This window comes from Alternaria dauci, chromosome 4 (genome assembly GCF_042100115.1).
Source record: "Alternaria dauci strain A2016 chromosome 4, whole genome shotgun sequence".
Taxonomy (NCBI): Eukaryota; Fungi; Ascomycota; class Dothideomycetes; order Pleosporales; family Pleosporaceae; genus Alternaria; species Alternaria dauci.
This window is the reverse complement of record NC_091275.1, coordinates 3,114,020-3,131,689: the sequence shown is the minus strand read 5'-3', so window position 1 is coordinate 3,131,689 and position 17,670 is coordinate 3,114,020. Positions and strand designations below refer to the sequence as shown.

At 52.3% G+C, this 17,670-nt stretch overlaps 6 protein-coding genes across 6 annotated transcripts; 3 read left to right on the top strand and 3 right to left on the bottom strand.

Annotated features, from left to right (window-relative positions):
• Nucleotides 1-1,885: 1,885 nt before the first annotated feature.
• ACET3X_005559 (uncharacterized protein) lies at nt 1,886-3,912 on the bottom strand (the record flags this gene model as incomplete). Its single annotated transcript, XM_069451777.1, has 6 exons — nt 1,886-2,618; nt 2,672-3,075; nt 3,131-3,180; nt 3,233-3,292; nt 3,348-3,648; nt 3,712-3,912. 6 exons carry the CDS (start codon nt 3,910-3,912, stop codon nt 1,886-1,888), a joined length of 1,749 nt encoding a protein of 582 aa, XP_069307603.1.
• A 1,682-nt stretch (nt 3,913-5,594) lies between these two features.
• ACET3X_005558 (uncharacterized protein) lies at nt 5,595-7,999 on the bottom strand (the record flags this gene model as incomplete). The annotated part of the gene is made up of 6 exons (XM_069451776.1): nt 5,595-5,824; nt 5,883-6,725; nt 6,780-7,124; nt 7,637-7,669; nt 7,791-7,870; nt 7,938-7,999. 6 exons carry the CDS (start codon nt 7,997-7,999, stop codon nt 5,595-5,597), a joined length of 1,593 nt encoding a protein of 530 aa, XP_069307602.1.
• Nucleotides 8,000-8,501: 502 nt separating this feature from the next.
• Nucleotides 8,502-9,136, bottom strand: ACET3X_005557 (uncharacterized protein; the record flags this gene model as incomplete). The annotated part of the gene is made up of 4 exons (XM_069451775.1): nt 8,502-8,530; nt 8,582-8,881; nt 8,963-8,984; nt 9,059-9,136. The coding sequence occupies 4 exons, from the start codon at nt 9,134-9,136 to the stop codon at nt 8,502-8,504; spliced, it is 429 nt and encodes a 142-aa protein (XP_069307601.1).
• Nucleotides 9,137-10,231: 1,095 nt separating this feature from the next.
• Nucleotides 10,232-10,902, top strand: ACET3X_005556 (uncharacterized protein; the record flags this gene model as incomplete). The annotated part of the gene is made up of 3 exons (XM_069451774.1): nt 10,232-10,340; nt 10,400-10,768; nt 10,832-10,902. 3 exons carry the CDS (start codon nt 10,232-10,234, stop codon nt 10,900-10,902), a joined length of 549 nt encoding a protein of 182 aa, XP_069307600.1.
• A 625-nt stretch (nt 10,903-11,527) lies between these two features.
• Nucleotides 11,528-14,808, top strand: ACET3X_005555 (uncharacterized protein; the record flags this gene model as incomplete). Its single annotated transcript, XM_069451773.1, has 5 exons — nt 11,528-11,803; nt 11,858-12,604; nt 13,421-13,647; nt 13,719-14,248; nt 14,345-14,808. The coding sequence occupies 5 exons, from the start codon at nt 11,528-11,530 to the stop codon at nt 14,806-14,808; spliced, it is 2,244 nt and encodes a 747-aa protein (XP_069307599.1).
• A 662-nt stretch (nt 14,809-15,470) lies between these two features.
• ACET3X_005554 (uncharacterized protein) lies at nt 15,471-17,590 on the top strand. Its single transcript, XM_069451772.1, has 4 exons — nt 15,471-15,675; nt 15,731-16,264; nt 16,317-16,593; nt 16,645-17,590. Exons 3-4 carry the CDS (start codon nt 16,425-16,427, stop codon nt 17,382-17,384), a joined length of 909 nt encoding a protein of 302 aa, XP_069307598.1. The 5' UTR covers nt 15,471-15,675; nt 15,731-16,264; nt 16,317-16,424; the 3' UTR covers nt 17,385-17,590.
• The last annotated feature ends 80 nt before the right edge of the window (nt 17,591-17,670 follow it).

Sequence of the window (17,670 nt, the reverse complement as noted above, 5' to 3'; positions counted from 1 at the left end):
GAGTTTCGTGACGCTATAGTTCAGGTCCTGCGATGACGTTGAGATGACTAGTAATAGCAGGTATGCTAGGCGTTCTGACCTCGCAAGACCTCTGTTACTTCCTTACTCTAGTTAGGCAAGCCCTTATACAGTTTGGCTCCTAGAAGGAGAAATGTTACGATGGCAAGCGCCCATACTGTAGACCGTGGTTCTCGCTACTCATGTTGTGTGAGGGAGGTGCCAGGCATAGACACGGTAAGCACATGGCAGCGGCTTCTTGGTTTATGAACGAGTACAGAACGTTTGGCCAGGACATTTTAAGCTTCAGCACCGCCCGTCCTGCATTTACATTTCAACTCACACACACGTTGTCGTCTTCTCGCTTCGTAAAGTTTTTTCATTCCACACCTTTTCTTGGTTCCATGTCGTCTTTTCGTACCGCCTCGTCTCTTCCCTTGCCACTTTCTCGTCTTCCGTACCGCTCCCGACCTACCATCAGCATGGAATGCTACCAACCATCCATCGAATTCCTTCACATATGGATCGACCATCCCCTCGCAGCATCAGAGGAGAAGGGGGCTATCAGGAGGCAGATTGCCTACCTCGAAGCGAGGATAGAGAAGGATTTTTTGGCATCCAATCCTGAAGAGGGTTACATGTCTCCAAGCGCGACAGAATCGGAATGCGAATCACCTCTCAAGAAGAGAGCTGATCGCAGCCCTAGTGGCGAACCACCATCACCCAAGAAGGTCCATCTGCGTGGAGGGGCTGGTTCCCCAGTGAAGCCAAGATGGCAAATACATGACCACGAGCATGCAATCGATTGCAATGCCAAACCCGACGTCAGCAAGCTACCAGGGGCATTGAGACGTCGCGAGCACGATCCGGTTGTACCACTAGCCGATGAAAACTCTGGAAGCGCAAATGCGCTCTACCAGACGACAGAAGAAACTGTCGAGTTCTTTAAGACAAGATTTGGCTACAGCCCGGATTTAGAGAGCAAACCTTTGGTGGTTGGCAATCCAAAGTCTGCGATGCAATAAGAAGGTCTTGGAGACTACAATCGCCGAATTTGCGGAAAGAAGCCTGGAAGCGGCTACATGTATTCAGCAATCCGGCACAAAGAGCGTCCTCTGGAAGTCGTGGGCCATGATGTCGTCAACAACCTTTGAGGAGTACTACACTACAATATCTGGGACAACCTCATGCTCTACGATTGTTGAGGTTTCACGAAGAATCGACAGGAAAGTGCTGGAGGCCAACAGATTCGGGTCCCGAAGTAGCGCCATCGGAATACAAGAACAAAGCACCAGTTTTGGTACCAAGATGGAACCTGTCACATGACGCCATGCATACCCGATACCGGGGTAGATAGGGGACCCGTCCCATCCAAGTTAGTTCGGTAGACTTATGCATCATTCATCACCCACATGTTACAGAAAGCAAACAACGTAGAAGTGGATCTGGGGGAGGTTGAGTGATTTGCGCTATAGGGCTCGCCATGAATGCGGTGCATGACATGGCGCAATCTCGCTGAACACTGGACAAGCATCCCAGCGGTCTAGGAACAGAAGTTTACTATGTACTTAATTAGTTCCCTATATTTGCGTGAAGGATGTTACTGTGATGTACAAGGTAATGATATGTTGAGCAATTACTAGGGGTAATATTGTAACCCCCTGAGGACCCTGATCACACTCTATACAACAACGCTATGTGATTCCGCTGACGTACGACACCACCGAACCGCCTGAATTTTCATGGTACAGTCATCGTGATCTCTGACAAAATCTGCCCAAGAAGCGCAACGCACTTAACATCGGGTAAGACCTGAAGATCGATTCCGTCCTCCAGACCGTTCGCTACTTCCTACACAATGCTGCCTCGTTCAGCGTTACAAGCACTATCAGGCCACCGGCTCCTCCTTGTGGTGCTTGTGCACATGTTCCTCAAGCGGCGCTTCAATCTTCCGATCCATGACGTCCCTAAAACTCGGCAACAATAAGCAGAGAATACACGCAACAGCTCCAAACGGAGCCGCAATCATAAAGACAACACGCACGGCATCCGCAAAGGCCTGTTGCATAGCACCGCCAGCCGCTCCGAGTACAACCGGTGTGACACCAGGAATCTGCGCCAGTGCGGTGTCGTTGTGGCTCGCGAACGCTCCGATAAAGGGCCCTATGGAAGAAGGCGGCAATCCTGCCTTGGCGACCGCTTCACCGATATATTCAGGGATGTAGGAGCCAAGTCGAGTTGAGAGGGCTGTTGAGTATGCGGCAACAAAGATGGAGCCAGCCAACGTGCGGCAGGAAACCACCATAGCTGTTGCTGTCGCGATGAGATGGTGTGGTACCGCGAGCTGCACGCCAGTAATGATCAAGATCAAGGCTCCAGCTAGGCCAATGCCTGCAAGGGCGATGGTTCCCAGTGCTACTCCAGGTTGTCCGGGCTGCACAGTGGCGAGCCCGACGATGCCGGCAGTATAGAGAAGATAGGCCACGAACAACGTATACTTGATGTCTCTGAAGTAGCTGCTCGCCCAGCCATAGATCATCGTGACTACACCGATGAGGCAGTAGAATGGAAGTTGGCGGACGGCTATCCCTATCGGATTTGTCGTGAACAGCGAGCGCGTGCTATGTAAACTCACGTCAGTGATGGCGTAACGCGCTAGCAGGGGTTTACTCACAGTGCTGGATAGAACGTGACAATGGCAAAGAAGGTGACTCCTTCGATGAAAAACAAGACTGCGAGGTTCACAACGGCCCAGCCATATCTGCGATTGACACTGAAGAGCTCGTGTGGTATGATGCCTGTCTTTGTGCCAAAGGTCTCGTACAGACCAAAAGCTAGGAGAGCCACGAGGCCGGAGACGAGAGGGCCAAGGAATTGTCCACTGAACCATCCATACGTAGACTGGAAGTTGAATCCGGCTACGATTAACGTAATACCTGCAGTGAGAAGCACTGAGCCAATCCAATCTATATGTCTGAGGTTCGCTTGGAGTTCAGATCTCGCCATAGTCCGTTTCGGTGGCGAGTAACCGATCAAGATACCGATGGTGGCAATGGCCCAGAGTCCTGTTTGGAGCCACTATCATCGATTAACGAGGTCCTGATAGCCATGGCCGGCAATGATATGGACTCACATAGAAATTGCGCCAGCCTTGAGTAGGGTTCTCGTTTGTGAATGCAGCAACTAAAGCCTGTCAGAATCCGGTGCAGGAGTTAGTCTAACCAAGGCAACTTACTAACAAGAGGCCCTGTGATGGCACCCAAAGTTCCGCACATGTTGATGAACCCTTGACACGCTGTCGCAATCCGTCAGCACAGTATGCATACAGTCGGTATCAAAAGAAGACAAACCTGATCTCCATCTCCGCGGCACGATCTCGCTGGGAACAGCGTAGCTCAAAGGAGCTGACGTGAGTCCGAAACCGATCATGATCGATCCGCCGATGACTCTATAAATGGAGTCTGAGTTTGGTACAATAGCCGACCCGATGATGGCTAATGTCATCAAGCCCACTATTATCGCTTTCCGAATTTGGAACACGTCTGAAAGTGAGGAGAAGAAAGGACCGAGAGCTGCTTGAACGAGCGTGCATGCATTTATGATCCAGTATTTCCATTGAGGATCAGGGAACGCTGAACTGATGTTGTCGAGCTATAGCCTAGCCGTCAGCCTGCTGAAAGAGACACACCAACAAAAAGACAGGACTCAGCTTACGACTGCAGGTGGGCCAACCAATGCTATCAGTGTAGTGAATTGTAAAACTCCCATTGCTGCCAGAGCAATCATTGTTTTCAAGTGTATCCTCTGTTCCTCTTCATCTTCAAAAGCGGCTTCATTCTTCCGGGACACATTGAGCTGTTCATGATGCTCAACTTCCGTGCTCGGCTTCTCGACAGTGTTCCGCATAGTCGACATTGTAACCAGTTGTGATGTGGGTCCAGCAATAGGCGCTCTGCGATCACTGCGGATTCGTTGTATACAGCGTGCACCAGATATAGAAGTTCCACCTCCACTCTTCCCGAGATCCCCCCACAACGGGAGGCCCATACCCCGCAAACCGCGAATAATGCTTGGCCTTAGCAATCAACGACATCGAACGCCGTGGCGCGTAACTGTTCTTGAGATACACAAGCCATGGCAGTCAGATGGCCGGACGAAACTGCTCTGCTCCGGCATTGATGAATACTAATCGTGATTAACAATGAGTTCGCATGATGTCGGTTGACAGTATCTCTCAAACATCCTCGTGCTATAGCTACAGCGCCTTTGTTTTCCTCGAACGCATGCAACATGACCTTGAAAAGGAGCTTAAATTAGTTCCTCGTTCTTCCAATGGGTTATGCGTAATGCAACTGCCGACTCGTGCAAATGCAGGGTTGTGAAAGCACTACGCGACGACGGCTTGTTCTGTAGTGCAGTCCCAGCTGAAATGCGTAGCGCTGCTTTGACTCTTTTGGACCAACAGAGAAGTGTAGCCAAAGCCTTGAAAAGGAAAAGAACGCTTCAGTCAGGAGCTTGTTTCTTAGCTCTTTTGCTTTCCAAGACGTCAAAGCCGCTAGTGGGGGCTGGAATGTCACCCATTAGGGAGGAGCATGACAACGACGCTACCCATCTTCTCCGAGGGGCGGGGTGAACTAAGTGCATTCAAGTCAGTAAATCCAAATTCGTCTCAGGTATACGCGCCATATCGTAGTGAAAGATAGTTGGTTCTAGTCGAGTTGTTCGTTGCAGAGTAGCCGCGCCAGCTGCGATATACGGATGTGTAGGTGCGGTACGCCAACGACCACGCTGTATCTTCTCGACGTCTTGGATCTCGGCTACAAATTTGGAGTCCAGAGTACGGTATATGGAGGATGAGTAAAGGTTGCGGAGGAACGAGCGAACAGGGACCACACCGGATCACCCGGAACTAAGAAACCCTGCTAGCCAAGATCGATATCTACCCCACACTCCCCAGATCCTAGTCAAATCCTCTCCACCCGCCTCTAGATTAAAGTCCGACAACGTTGTTGCCCAGCAAGTCTTGCAGCTTTTCCCACTATTGGTCGTTCATTCGGTATTTAGTTTCGGGACGGGTAATCCCGCTGATTACGAGTACCTCCACTGTTACCAAAGCGTAACTCAATGGCTACTACTACAACCATTGCCAGACCAAGCCTCCTCAGGACCCGAGATGATTCTACACGCTCGCGGGGAATTCGGACTCGACGGGTTGCGCGTTCTCCGTCCCGCCTGTCGGTTGATCCGTCGGCAAATCGAAAGCTTCGGGGGTTAGCATCGATATGCCCTTGCTTACTTTGTCCCTACTGACAGCAGTGAATTGGGTGATCCAGAGGAAACTGGTTGACCAGTTCTTTTGATCGACTTGCTGAAAGCGGCTGTCTAACATGAGTGAACGCATGTGATGTGCAAATAATCAGATTTTAAACACTACGTCAAAGCAATATATATCTTCTTTGTACTACTCTTCTTTCCTCTCTTCGTACCCACCGCTACCAACCGCATAGCACCACATTCCACCATTCAGTGTTTCCTTATCCAACCCATCCTCCACATCCTCTTCCTCCTCCACCCCACACTTCCGCACCGCTCGCAGTTCAGAAAAACCTTCCTTTACTGCCACTTTCTACGGTAGTATGCTCGATCACCGCCTCGCCCTCATGCTCACCAAAAGCACCAGGTCTATCGATAGTTCGCGGAATAGGTCGATCCAACGCATCGAAACGACGACCCTGAACCCTCGCCTTGACCCAAAAGAAGCCAATACGAAGCGCACATGCAGCAAAAGCCCAGAGCAAACCTCCAAACGGCGCTGCTACGAAAGCACCTAGGGACATAATTAGCAAGTCATGACGGACAAAAAGACAGCGGGCTTGAATAATTACCAAAAACGCTCCAGTCATTCGCATACAACCCACCCTCCAACAACAACAAATCCGCCGCAAGCCCCACATCCCCCTCATAATACACCAGGCCAAACAAGAAAATCGTAAAGATCCCGCCTAACCCGCCAACCACAAAGTCAAACCCACGATAGAAATAAAACCTCTCGCTCAACCCCACAACAAGACACGGCACCACCGCCGCACTCACCAGATCGCTAATCAAAAAGATGCGCAAAATATCCGGACTACGCAGCGCCACAACCACAACGGGGAAAATCAGCGCAACAACACAGGCGCGAATAACCCAAATGTTGAGCTTATTGCGAAAAAAGTCGTTGCTGCCCGTGCTAATCATGGCAGACTGGAAGGAATCAAAGGCAGCCGTTGACAACGAAATGGTCATGACGAGGACCACGCCAACGACCCATGCCGGTAGCCGCTCAAGCAAGAGGAAGAAAGCCAACGACCCGTTTTCCGCATCGCCAATGGTATAAGCACCAGACCACGCAGCCAGCATACCCGCAACGCCGAGTAACGTGAGGATAACCAGTACGCCCATGCTAGCGAGCGAGACACCGATCCACAGATCCTTGTCTGTGCGCGCAGCGAAGGTGCGCATCCAGAAGCCCGAGAGAAAGAAATCGTTGGTCAAAATGGCGACGGGCAGGATGTAGATGAGTTGCCAGTCGAGGAGGCTGGGCTCGAGGTAGCCGGATTGGTCGATGAGGGAGCGGTCGATGTCTGTTTCTACGCCGACGGCGATGACGCCCATGATGATGAGGCCGATGACCATGGCGCCTTGGATGTTGTCGGTTAGGAAGGAGACTTTGAAGCCGCCGAGTGCTGGGGTTGTTAGCTGGAATGTTGATATTTTCCTGGATAATTGGGGAGGCCTACAGGTGTAAATGGTAGTAACGGCGCATTCGACGATAACAACGGGGAGGCCGTTGAGTCCGGTGAGCAGAGTGACGATTTGCTGGAGCGCCGAGAGCTCAGCGACCATGTACAAGAACATGGTGATGAGCGTGCAGATGCTCAGGAACAGTCCTCCAATAGCGCCATAACGCTGCCTTGTCCACTCCGTCAGGACAAAACCTTCAGGGCATTTCCGTCTGATAATGGGCCCAAGCGCACCAAACACCAACAACGGCAAAGACGAAGCGAGCGCGTACACCAAAAGTCCTTGCACACCCGCAATCGTCGCGATCTGGGGATACGTAAAGAGAATACCGGATCCGAGGGCTGTAAGCGTTTGAAAAACCTAGGTCAGCTACTTGCACCAATCAGAAAGGAGAAATTGTAAGAAGAAGGGAGGGGGAAAGTAGCGGCAGCACGTTCCTCACGCAAGTATTATCTTGATCGAGTTCTTACGGTACTTCTCAGCTTCTCCGCCACCAGAACTCGGAGTTGCGACGCAGAACAAAGTCCTGTGTCGTCCGTCCAAGTCTGGTATTGGATTCGCGCCCGCAGTGTAGCCGCACAAAAGACCGCCTCCCATGCCACGTGCATGCAATTGGAGAACTGGGATGAGTTTCTATTGCAGCGGTGCGAATGGAAAGCGGCTTCTGTGAGAGATCTCAATACGAACCTTGAGGATTTCAATCAAGCCTTGTCTGGGCTTGAAGACGTGTTGCCTGCGATCGAAGCATCTTTCCATCGTCGGACATTGAACATGGTCGTGATAAACATCGATACTGCCGCTGCCTTTTTTTTTCATGTGCAAAGAAGCACACTCGGTGCACGAATGCACTCACCACTAGCGATGAAGTTGAAAGCGAGCGGTACGCCTATCTGAAAGTCAGCCAAGTCCTACTACAACAGCATTCATGTCGGCAGCGCAACGTCACGCAACGTTGATTTGAAGGGGAAAATCTTGTTTGCAACTGGTGCGCCGCGACGGTATCTGACCCTTTTGTGTGCGGTTACTAGACAGCCACTCCGTCTTGGACTGGTGTCGCAATCGCCATGCGACGTAGCATCCCAGGACCCTATTCCATCCACGTTAGTCGCACCGTTCCCACTTGTTTCCTTCTGCGAACTGATCATTGGACGTACAGGAAGGCGCCTAGGGTAAGGTAGATGATGGCGTTGGAGGCTGGTTGCGAGGGGATAGCCATGGCTGGACAAGACAGTATCTGCACGCGATGGCAGTTTTGTGTTTACAAAGATGGGGTGAAGATGGACCGGTGCCACGAGGTCGGGAACATGCAGGGTTAAGATGGTTCGGCAGCTCAAAACTTTTGCTTGCGACTAGACCCCGCGCCTTCCTGTTGCATCGCTAGCGCTGCGCGGAGCAGTTCGCCGCTGATGTCAATTTGTTAGCAATCCCCCTAGCCGCACTCAGCGGCTCGTGGGGGTGCGTGAACGGGCTCGCATCGAGCTTGATATGCGCGACATGTGATATGTGATGAAGAAGCATTAACATTTTCCTTGTGACTACTCGTGGCACGAGACTAAGCCTCCCATTTGAAATCTCGACATGAAAAAAACGCCCTATCGCTCCGTAACGCAGCAAATGCGACAATCTGGTATCAAGTGTCCCGGCGTGGGCGTCTGAAAGCGCCTTTGCAACAAGCAAGAACATGTCATAAGTCGTGCGCTTGACGTACTCGGGCCAGTCTACCATGCGTGTCTGTCCCAGTTTGGATCTGCCAGTCGTCAGTCATTGATTTTCCCCAGCCTCTGATATGCACACGCACCCTGTACGAATGCCGCCAGCACCTTGCTGCCTGTCTGCAGCAGCGGATGGCCCACGACAATCTGCAGGAACCGCTGCAGCCCCTCGCGCCGGTGCTCAATCACGTCGTCGGAGAAGCGGTTCGTCAGGACCTTGCCCGGCAGCGGGGGTATTGTGACGCGCGCGGATTCGCGCTCGAGGATGTCGCGGAAAGCTTCGAATTCGCTGTATCGACGGCGGACTGTCGACGACTTGAGCTTGAAGGCGGGGATGTTGGTTCGCATTACGATTTCGTACGTCGTGTACATGCCACGGCCGACACCTGGTTGTTGCAGCGCATATTAGTCGCCAACGCTTCTTTGCTTTGTGTGCTGCATCTCCTTTCCTCGCGATAACAACTCACCATGGGTCATTGGGTTTCGGACCTGTGCACGCGACATTTGTGAGCAAGGCTGCGGGACAGGACCGGGGCAGGGGAGGGAGCTTGTGGCGCGCCTACCTCGATCTCGAGAAAGTTCTCGGGAGGGCCGTAGAGCTCCTCGAAGCTTTGCGATCGCGCATCGGGGAGCGACTGCATCGTGGGCGGCGTGTGGGTTGCGTGCGAGGGGGTGTGATATGCGTAGCTGGGCGAGGGTAGGTTGCGCAAGAGGCCGTCGTCAATGGCGGGGCTAGCTGGCCCGACGCGGTGGTCTGGAGAAGGTGCTGGCATCTCAACGCACGTGCATGCATACACTCCACACTCGACGTGAACTACTGGCAATCATGGCTAGAGCTTCTGGAATAACACATCGCATGGAATGCTGCACATGGCATTCTAGTCGCTTCCTCATCTCGAAGCCACACTTTGCCGTCCCACCTCGTCCTCACCACGGACTCTGCAAGAGCATGGACCAGCACCTTGCCCGAAGCCTGTCCTTCCAAACCAACCGAACACCATCAGAGATCTACTTCGCGTCTTCTAGTCGGTTGTCGCATGCGCACTAGTCGGATGCTAGGCCGGTAAGCAATCCAACGGTCCACATGCATCTTCGAGAGACTCCAGTCTTTCTGCAGCTTCACAAACAAGCACCCGACTCGCGGCCTGTTATAGATTCCCGCCAAGCTGGACCTTCTTGGTCTCTCATTTGCGGCTCTTGTCAGCTCACCAGGTAATATACCTTACGTTGCCCGGACAGTCGGCAGTAGTAAGCGCTTACTTGCACATGTTCATTTCACTTCGCTGAGCCCCATACGTCATGCCGTTCAAATCACTTGCCTAGACATCTGCGCTGGTCAGCTACAAGCATGCCGTCCAATTCAAGGCTGGATATACAACTCGGGTCCAAGTTCATGCTTTTCTTATTCCCATCCCACAAACCTGCATCCAATACTACAGCAATTCCCTCTCGATTCGGATGAGAAAATATGTGGGCCTAGTGCCTCGATATCATTGCTCGACCGTCTTACACCCGTGGACCGCAGCAGCGCCGAGCACTTTCCGATGCCATGATACCAAACACCAGGTACAGAATCATGGCCCAGTCTAGTTCAGGGGCTGTAGCCTATCGTAAGACGATGTGTCGGGCCTGTCTTCACAGGTACATAAGAGTGACCTTGCCCCGGGGGAATACGATATCCAAGACCACCTAACATTCCCAACCGCACAACTCCATTCGTTTATCCAAATCCGACCATGTCATTCTTTTTGTCCAGCTTGCTTCTCGCCGGTGCGGCCGTCGCTGCTCCCCTGCAGCCTTCTGACCCCGTCCTGGCCAACGCGACCATCACTCCGCCCATCAGCGGTAAGTCCTCGCTAGGCGATGAAAGCGATATATGCGAATACCAACTTACTCTCTTCCAGACACTACTATCCCTTCTCCTCTCCAGCCAGGCGTCGTACCCATCTGCGATGCATACGCCCTCGTGCAGCCCGGCGACTTCTGCGTCACCGTCGCCAGCGCCAACGGCATCACTCTCGACGAGCTCCTCTCCTGGAACACTGGGATCGATGAGACCTGCACCAACCTGCTTGCCGACGCTTACGCCTGTGTTTCCGTCGTCGGACACACGCCCACGCCTGTCGCGCCCCCGAACGGAATCGAGACGCCCACGCCTATCCAAGATGGCATGGTCGGCAACTGTGACACGTTCCATCTCGTGCAGCCCGGCGAGAACTGCCCGTTTCTGCAGCGGGAGTATGAAGTTACACAGGCCAGCATTGTGGAGTGGAGTGAGTATCTTGCATCTTGGAAATTGACTCGGACTTGATGGCTGACGTTATGTGTGTGATTAGATCCTGCGATTTCGTCCGACTGCACCAACATGTGGGCAAACACTTACGTCTGCGTTGGAGTTATCGCATAATCTTGTTGACTATGTTCGCTTCGCCATTGCACTGGGCTGCCGCACCGTGCATTCAACTTCGGCCTTCGCCTATTCTCAGTCTTGGCTGTAGAAGCTTGAAGACACCGTATATGGTCTATCAACTTCCAGTATTATAAGCAGTCGCTCCCCGCAGCTCGACACTTGTCGCTGCAAGGTTACTCAATCTAATATAATGTTTGATCTGCTGAACACGCAATTGCACCCTCATCACGTAATCCCGGAGCACTATTCTTCCAAATCACGAAACCCAGTAACATGTAATCGCGGGTGACTATGCGACCTGAGATCATCATCTCCAACTCGATGCTCCTTATTGGCTAACTTCAGCAGACTAGATCGACGACGCATGCAAGAAGACCGTCCGGAGCAGCTTCCGACTACGCAACGGCACGCGCGAACATCAAAGAACTGGAATCATTCATGTGCTACCCCGCATGAGCCAAAGCCATCTCGTCCAGACTGAAATGGAGAAGTCGAAATTGTCGGGGAGGCGGAAGCTAGATGCTACCCATTGCGGGGTCGCTACGAGGACTACGCTGGTGGCTTAAGTAGACTGTCGTCCGTTCTCAAGCATTAGGCAGGACCTTATCACTGCTTCATCAACATGAGTGGGGCTAAGATTGAAACGTGCCCCATGGGCTATCATCGGATCGAAAACATCCATAACGGCAAGGTGGCTAGCGGTACCGTCAAAGCGGGCGGACAGGACAAAAAGGCCCCAGGGACATACATCAAATGGGATGCGCCAGGTGTTGAAAACATACCAGATGACGAAGAGGAAAAGATTAAGCAGGTGTCTGCTCAGTTCAGTCGTTTCCAGATGATGAACTTTAACGAGCACATGCATTGTCTTCGAGGCACGCATTTAAAGACCCAGGGTGTAAGTCTCCTTTTGTACTTCTTCAAGCAACTCACATGCTAACCCCAAACACAGTGCGTCATAGGCAAATTCACAGTCCACGACAACCTCCCCGAGCACCTCGCCCAAGGCATGTTCTCCAAACCCGGCACCTACGATGTAATCATGCGCTACTCCTCTCTCACCCCCAAAATCCTGCCTGACAACCTCCCCGCCCCACGCGGCATCGGCATGAAAATCTTCGGCATCGAGGGCGAAAAGCTCTGGAAGGAGGGCCCAGACAAAAACACACAAGACTGGACCTTCAACAATTACCCCGTCCTCGAGCTGCGCGACCCACAAACTACGTTTGACATCGCCGACGCCCTCGAACGCAACTGGAACGATCTGCCCGCCTTTGCCAACGAGCAGAGCAAAAGAGTAGACGCAGATGTTGCCACTCTCGGTGGACAATTGCCACGACAGCATCTCGTCGCTATGCCAGAGTACTCGCAATCCGCGTACCGCCACGGTCCCTACGTAGCCAAATACGGCGTCTTTCCGCTCAGCGACTTCCAAAAATCGCTGTCAGATACACAAATCAAGGACACGGATCCTATCAACGTTCTCTCCCAAACCTTGCGCACACACCACCTCCACAACACAATCTCTTACACCTTTTGTGCACAGCTCCTACAAGATCTCACCGAGCAGCCCGTCGACGACATCGGAATCGAATGGGATATGAAAAAATATCCGTTTGAGGCTGTTGCGACGGTTGTGTTTCCGCCACAGGACTCGTGGAGACCGGCGTTTAGGACGTGGTGGGATGATCGGATTACGGTGAATACTTGGCATGGATTGAAGACGCATCAGCCGCTCGGAAGCACGAATAGGATGCGCAGGGTTGTGTATGCGGAGAGTAGGAAGTTGAGGCTGAAGGTTAATGGGTATGAGGAGGGGGATTATGTGGAGCCGGGGGGGTTGGGGGAGGTGCCTGGGATGGGGGACGAGGCGCCGCAGGTGCAGGTCAAGTATCAGAGTGCTGTTACTACGGCCGAGGTTGGGTAGTGCGGTAAGTGAGGGGTTAGTGGGTTTTCTTGTTGCTTTTTTTCTTTGTTCCTTCTCAATGTGACTTGTTGTGTTGTTGCGGATGTTTGCGCATCGTCTCGGGCGACGTCTGTCTTGTGCAGGAGTAGTTCCGATGCATCGCCCTGTCTACTAAGCTAAATGAATCTAGTATGCATCTTTAGTTCTAGAAACAGCTAGGAAGTAGCAGAGCACAAGGTACGGGTGCGACTTCCTTGGGTGGCGGCTCCCCGCACATGCGTGGACTAGTTACATGGAGCTAAACTGACTGATCCAACGACAACAACAACAAAGATTGTGGCCGCGTGCAAAGATCTGCGGACCATAATAAACGTTGTACGGGCAAGACTGTGAGTTGAGCTGCAGCTGTCAGATATGCGAACTTCTTTGTTCTTACTGACGTGTGGGGTAGCCTGCATCATAACCACCACAAGCGCTAGCGTTATCAACGTCTTTCCCCACATCAGAATGTCGTCTAGCGAAAGGATGGTGAGTAATGACAAAAGAGGATTGAAGCTCTAGTCTACCCCGTGTCTTCTATTCCAGAACAGTATGACTAACACAATGAAGGAATACCCTTATGGGAAACCGTATCTAACGCCGTCGAACGATATACAGCATGACGAGAACAAACTCTGGGTGCAGATACAATACGAAGCATATGTAGACGGCATCGATCTTACCGTATTACCCTTTGCCAAAGACGCCATCGCTAGTATCGCTTCGCTTGCCAGTAATGTAGTGGACCTGCAAGACTTTGACTTTTCGACTTCGACAAGAGTCGATACACATACACAGTGAGTCCATATCCAGTCCAAAGCCACTCTAACAGACTATGCGAATGAAAACTTACTGAGAAAACTTACAGCCCCATCCCAGACTGGTTCCGTGCCCTCGAACTAAACGCCGCAGGCCGCGCAACACCCTCCTGGAACATATCATCCCACCTCCGCTTCATGAGCGACCACCACATCGCACATTCCATACTCTGTGTCTCCACGCCCCAAGCCAATGCCTTCCTAACCGAGACAGACGAGGCACTACGGAAAAAGAAGACGCTTGCCCTCGCCCGCTTACTCAATTCCTTTGTTGCGGAACTGTGCCGCATCTACCCTGAGAGGTTCAGTTGGATGGCGATTATGCCGTTGCCGCATGTGCAGGAGTCGATTACGGAGTTGAAGCGCGTGTTTGGCATGGTGGGGAGATTGCCGGTGGGCGTGGGCGTGTTGACGAATCATGAAGGGTTGTATCCAGGGGATCCGGTTTTCGATCCGCTGTGGACGTTTCTTGAGGAGAGAGCGAGGAAAGCTGGAGGAGATGGTAAGGAAGTTGTTTTTGTGCATCCAACGGAACCCATTATCAAGCTCGACGATGGCCGATTGATAAATTCTAACCCTTGTAAGTTTGTCCGTCAACTTTCCCCTTCCTCCAAAACTCCCACAGCATCGGGAAAACAAAACCCCCCTTTACTGATCAAAAACCTACCTACCACAGCCCCTCTCCGTTCCGGTCTCGGAGAATTCTACTTCGAAACCGCCCGCGCAATCTCCAGCCTAACCGCCTCTTCCACCATCATCACCCACCCCACCCTGCACTTCCGCATCTCCCACGGCGCAGGCGCCTTCCCGGACATCTCGACCCGCTTCCTGCTCGGCTTCCCCGACATCACCGCGGCCGCGAGCGAAGCCTACAAATCGCGCTTCTGGTACGACAGCGCGGGACCCGTGTGGCCGAACCAGATCAAGGGGTTAACGGACAGCATGGGCGTTCCGATTCGGCAGATGGTGTTTGGCACGGATTATCCGTATGGCATTGGGTTTTGGGATGTGGATGCGAATATTGATGGGCTGGCGTGGTCGGGCGAGTTGGGGTTCGAGGAGAAGGAGATGGTGTTTTGGGAGAATGCGAGGGAGTTGTGGAGGGGGCGGATTGGGGTGTTGGAGGGGATGGGGAAGTAGGGGGGTGTGATGGTTGATGTGTCTGTGATGTTGATGAAATGATGGATATGGGGTTGTATGATGGGTCTATGATGTTGATGAAATGATGAATACGTGGTTCCACGAGAGTATAAAGTCGCTTTTTCGGGTTCCTGGGAGGCCTACTGTGTCGCGATAATCATTGGTTTTGAGCTTTGGGGAACGGTTGATTGTATGATGAATATGTGGTTGTATGACAGTGATGAAATTTATCGTAGCGGCGGCACAGACTACGGTCATATGCAGTCGACGATGATTTACGAAGTCGGGGCATGAGAATGAAGATGGAGCAATGGAAGGGCTTGAGGTTGAGCGCAGTAATGCAAGCGACACGACAGAAACAACAAAACACCAGTCCACCAAAAACGTCCGGACAAGGGTTGACGGCATGTCATGGTCTCCGCGACCATACCTGAACAACAACTGTAGATGACCTTCTCGCATCTACGCAGCTGAACTGCTCGGATTAGTGTAACAACTTCCTAGTAGCATGGCTGTACAACAATGTACAATTGCTGAGAGCGGCAACAATCCACCCAATTGATGCAAAGCTGCAAACCTTACCGGTTAGCCGCGGGGCAGTTAGTGTGTCAAGGCCGAATCGGTTAAGACAGCAACCACCCCGCTGTGACATCCGCCACATTCACGACAACAACTCGCCACAAAGCGCACAGATAAGAATGCGTCGCATTTTGCCTCGAATGACTACTCAGAAAAGGACCACAGCGACGTGTCGAAGATGAAAAGAATAGACGGCGCATCCGGGACAATCCGCGCGACCTGGCGACAGGGTGCACCGAGTCGTGTAGAAGGCTGGAGCTCTTCAGCCTCATGCATGGACAGCTATAGGTAAATTCTGTAATTGCCGTTCCACAACAACTCGCACTAATCGATGATTATGTAGAAAATCCTGATGCGTGTCGCAAGTCTTTTGCGCGGAGGCCCGGACGCGATCGCCCGGCGCTTGCCGATGGACCGAGGCCTCCACCGACTCCATATTGCCAACAAAGACAGACATCAAGAGAGGGTCAAGATGAGACAGGATCGCATTCTGAGATTGGCCACCAGACAGCTCGTCCGCCCGCCTAGTCCGTCGGCCAAAGCCAGATCATTATGACTTCAACCCTTTGCATTGTCCGGCAAACGTCGACGCGATGACGATGATGACAAACCTCAACGCCATCGGGCGATTTCCAACCAACGCACAGCCGCAGACGCCATGAGCATAGACGCCGTCCGAGCCTCACGTCTAGCAAAACGTCTGCTGCCGCCGGATGATTGGCGAGACTGCCTTACATAAGGCTGGCAGGAAGAGTTTTGCTCCACCACGTACTAGCGCGAATTGCGTGATCGCACGTCTTCACCCCAAACTATCGCACCTTGCGGAGAAGGGTTACAAAGCGAGTCCGATGGCGGCGCCCAATATATACTCCAGACCGTGGGCGCTCTCCCTCTTTCCACCTCCAGATCCAAACGATTGATAATAGCAGTCTCTTTCGGGGAACCCCCATTATACACCAAACCACAAATACATCTTTGCTTTTGGTTTCACGGCACGTGCTTGTCATACCCCAAACTCCCGCCACGCCACCTTGAAAATGTCGTCACCACTATTTGCGAGTGTAGACTCTTTCAAGCAGCCTACACTCCGTGAGGAGTCGGGTTATGCTTCAGCAGAGTCCAGCCAGGAGAGTCTGCCTGAAGTTTACTTCACAAAGCCTCACTTGAAGTTCATCAACGCACAGTTGCAAAAGCTTGAGCCCCAAGGTATGTGGCAGTGATTCGTTGTTGGAAAGCTTCATAGATTGACTGAGGTAGACATCCTCCGATGGTGCATCACATCTCTCCCTGGACTATTCCAGACTACCGCCTTTGGACTTACTGGCCTTGTCACTGTGGACATGCTTTCGAAGCTTGATGGACCATTGAAGCACAACATCGACTTGATCTTCTTGGACACACTATACCACTTCGATGAAACATATGCCCTCGTCGACCGAGTAAGGAGGCGATACGGAACACCGGTCCACGTCTACAAGCCTGCTGGCTGCGACACTGTCAACGACTTCACTGCCAAGCATGGCGACAAGCTCTGGGAAACCAACGACGAACTCTACGACTACGTCGCCAAGGTAGAGCCTGCTGAGCGTGCCTACTCTGACCTTCAAGTCAAGGCCGTCTTGACTGGTCGCCGACGCAGCCAAGGTGGAAAGCGAGGAGATCTCGACATTGTCGAGGTTGACGAGGCTGGCCTTATCAAGATCAACCCTCTAGCCAACTGGAGCTTTGCCCAGGTCAAAGAATACGTCGACGCCAACGACGTCCCATACAATGACCTTCTCAACCGGGGCTACAAGAGTGTTGGTGACTGGCACTCTACCCAGCCAGTAGCCGCAGGAGAGGACGAGCGATCAGGACGCTGGAAGGGCAAGGCGAAGACCGAGTGCGGCATCCACAACCCCAAGTCACGGTACGCTCAGTTCCTCCAGGAGCAGGCCATGAAGCAACAAAACGAGGACCTAGCCAACAAGCTGCAAAACGTCTCGCTGAACGCTTAGTTTGCCAGGCTATGACATTGGCGTTTACTTGTATCGCATTAGCATGGGCGTTTGGGTTTTTTCTTGGGTCAGGGCATAGCATGGGGTTTGGGACAATGAAATAATGGGGTCTGCGGCATCCGCATCCGATGATGTAGACGGGGCCGAGTTGCCACCGATGTTACGAGCCAATGAAGCTCCATCATGAATCAAACGAATATCAGTCAATGCGCTAGACCTGTCATATACGTGCCATGTTCCTGAAAATCGCTAAAGCGCATCACATCGTGCAGGACGTATTACTGCA

What these genes read in the sequence shown, in the direction of transcription:
- ACET3X_005554 (XM_069451772.1), top strand. Translation starts at nt 16,425, where the DNA reads ATGTCGTCACCACTATTTGCGAGTGTAGACTCTTTCAAGCAGCCTACA. An exon ending in GCAAAAGCTTGAGCCCCAAG is followed by an intron (nt 16,594 to 16,644) that starts GTATGTGGCAGT and finishes TGACTGAGGTAG; the next exon opens with ACATCCTCCGATGGTGCATC.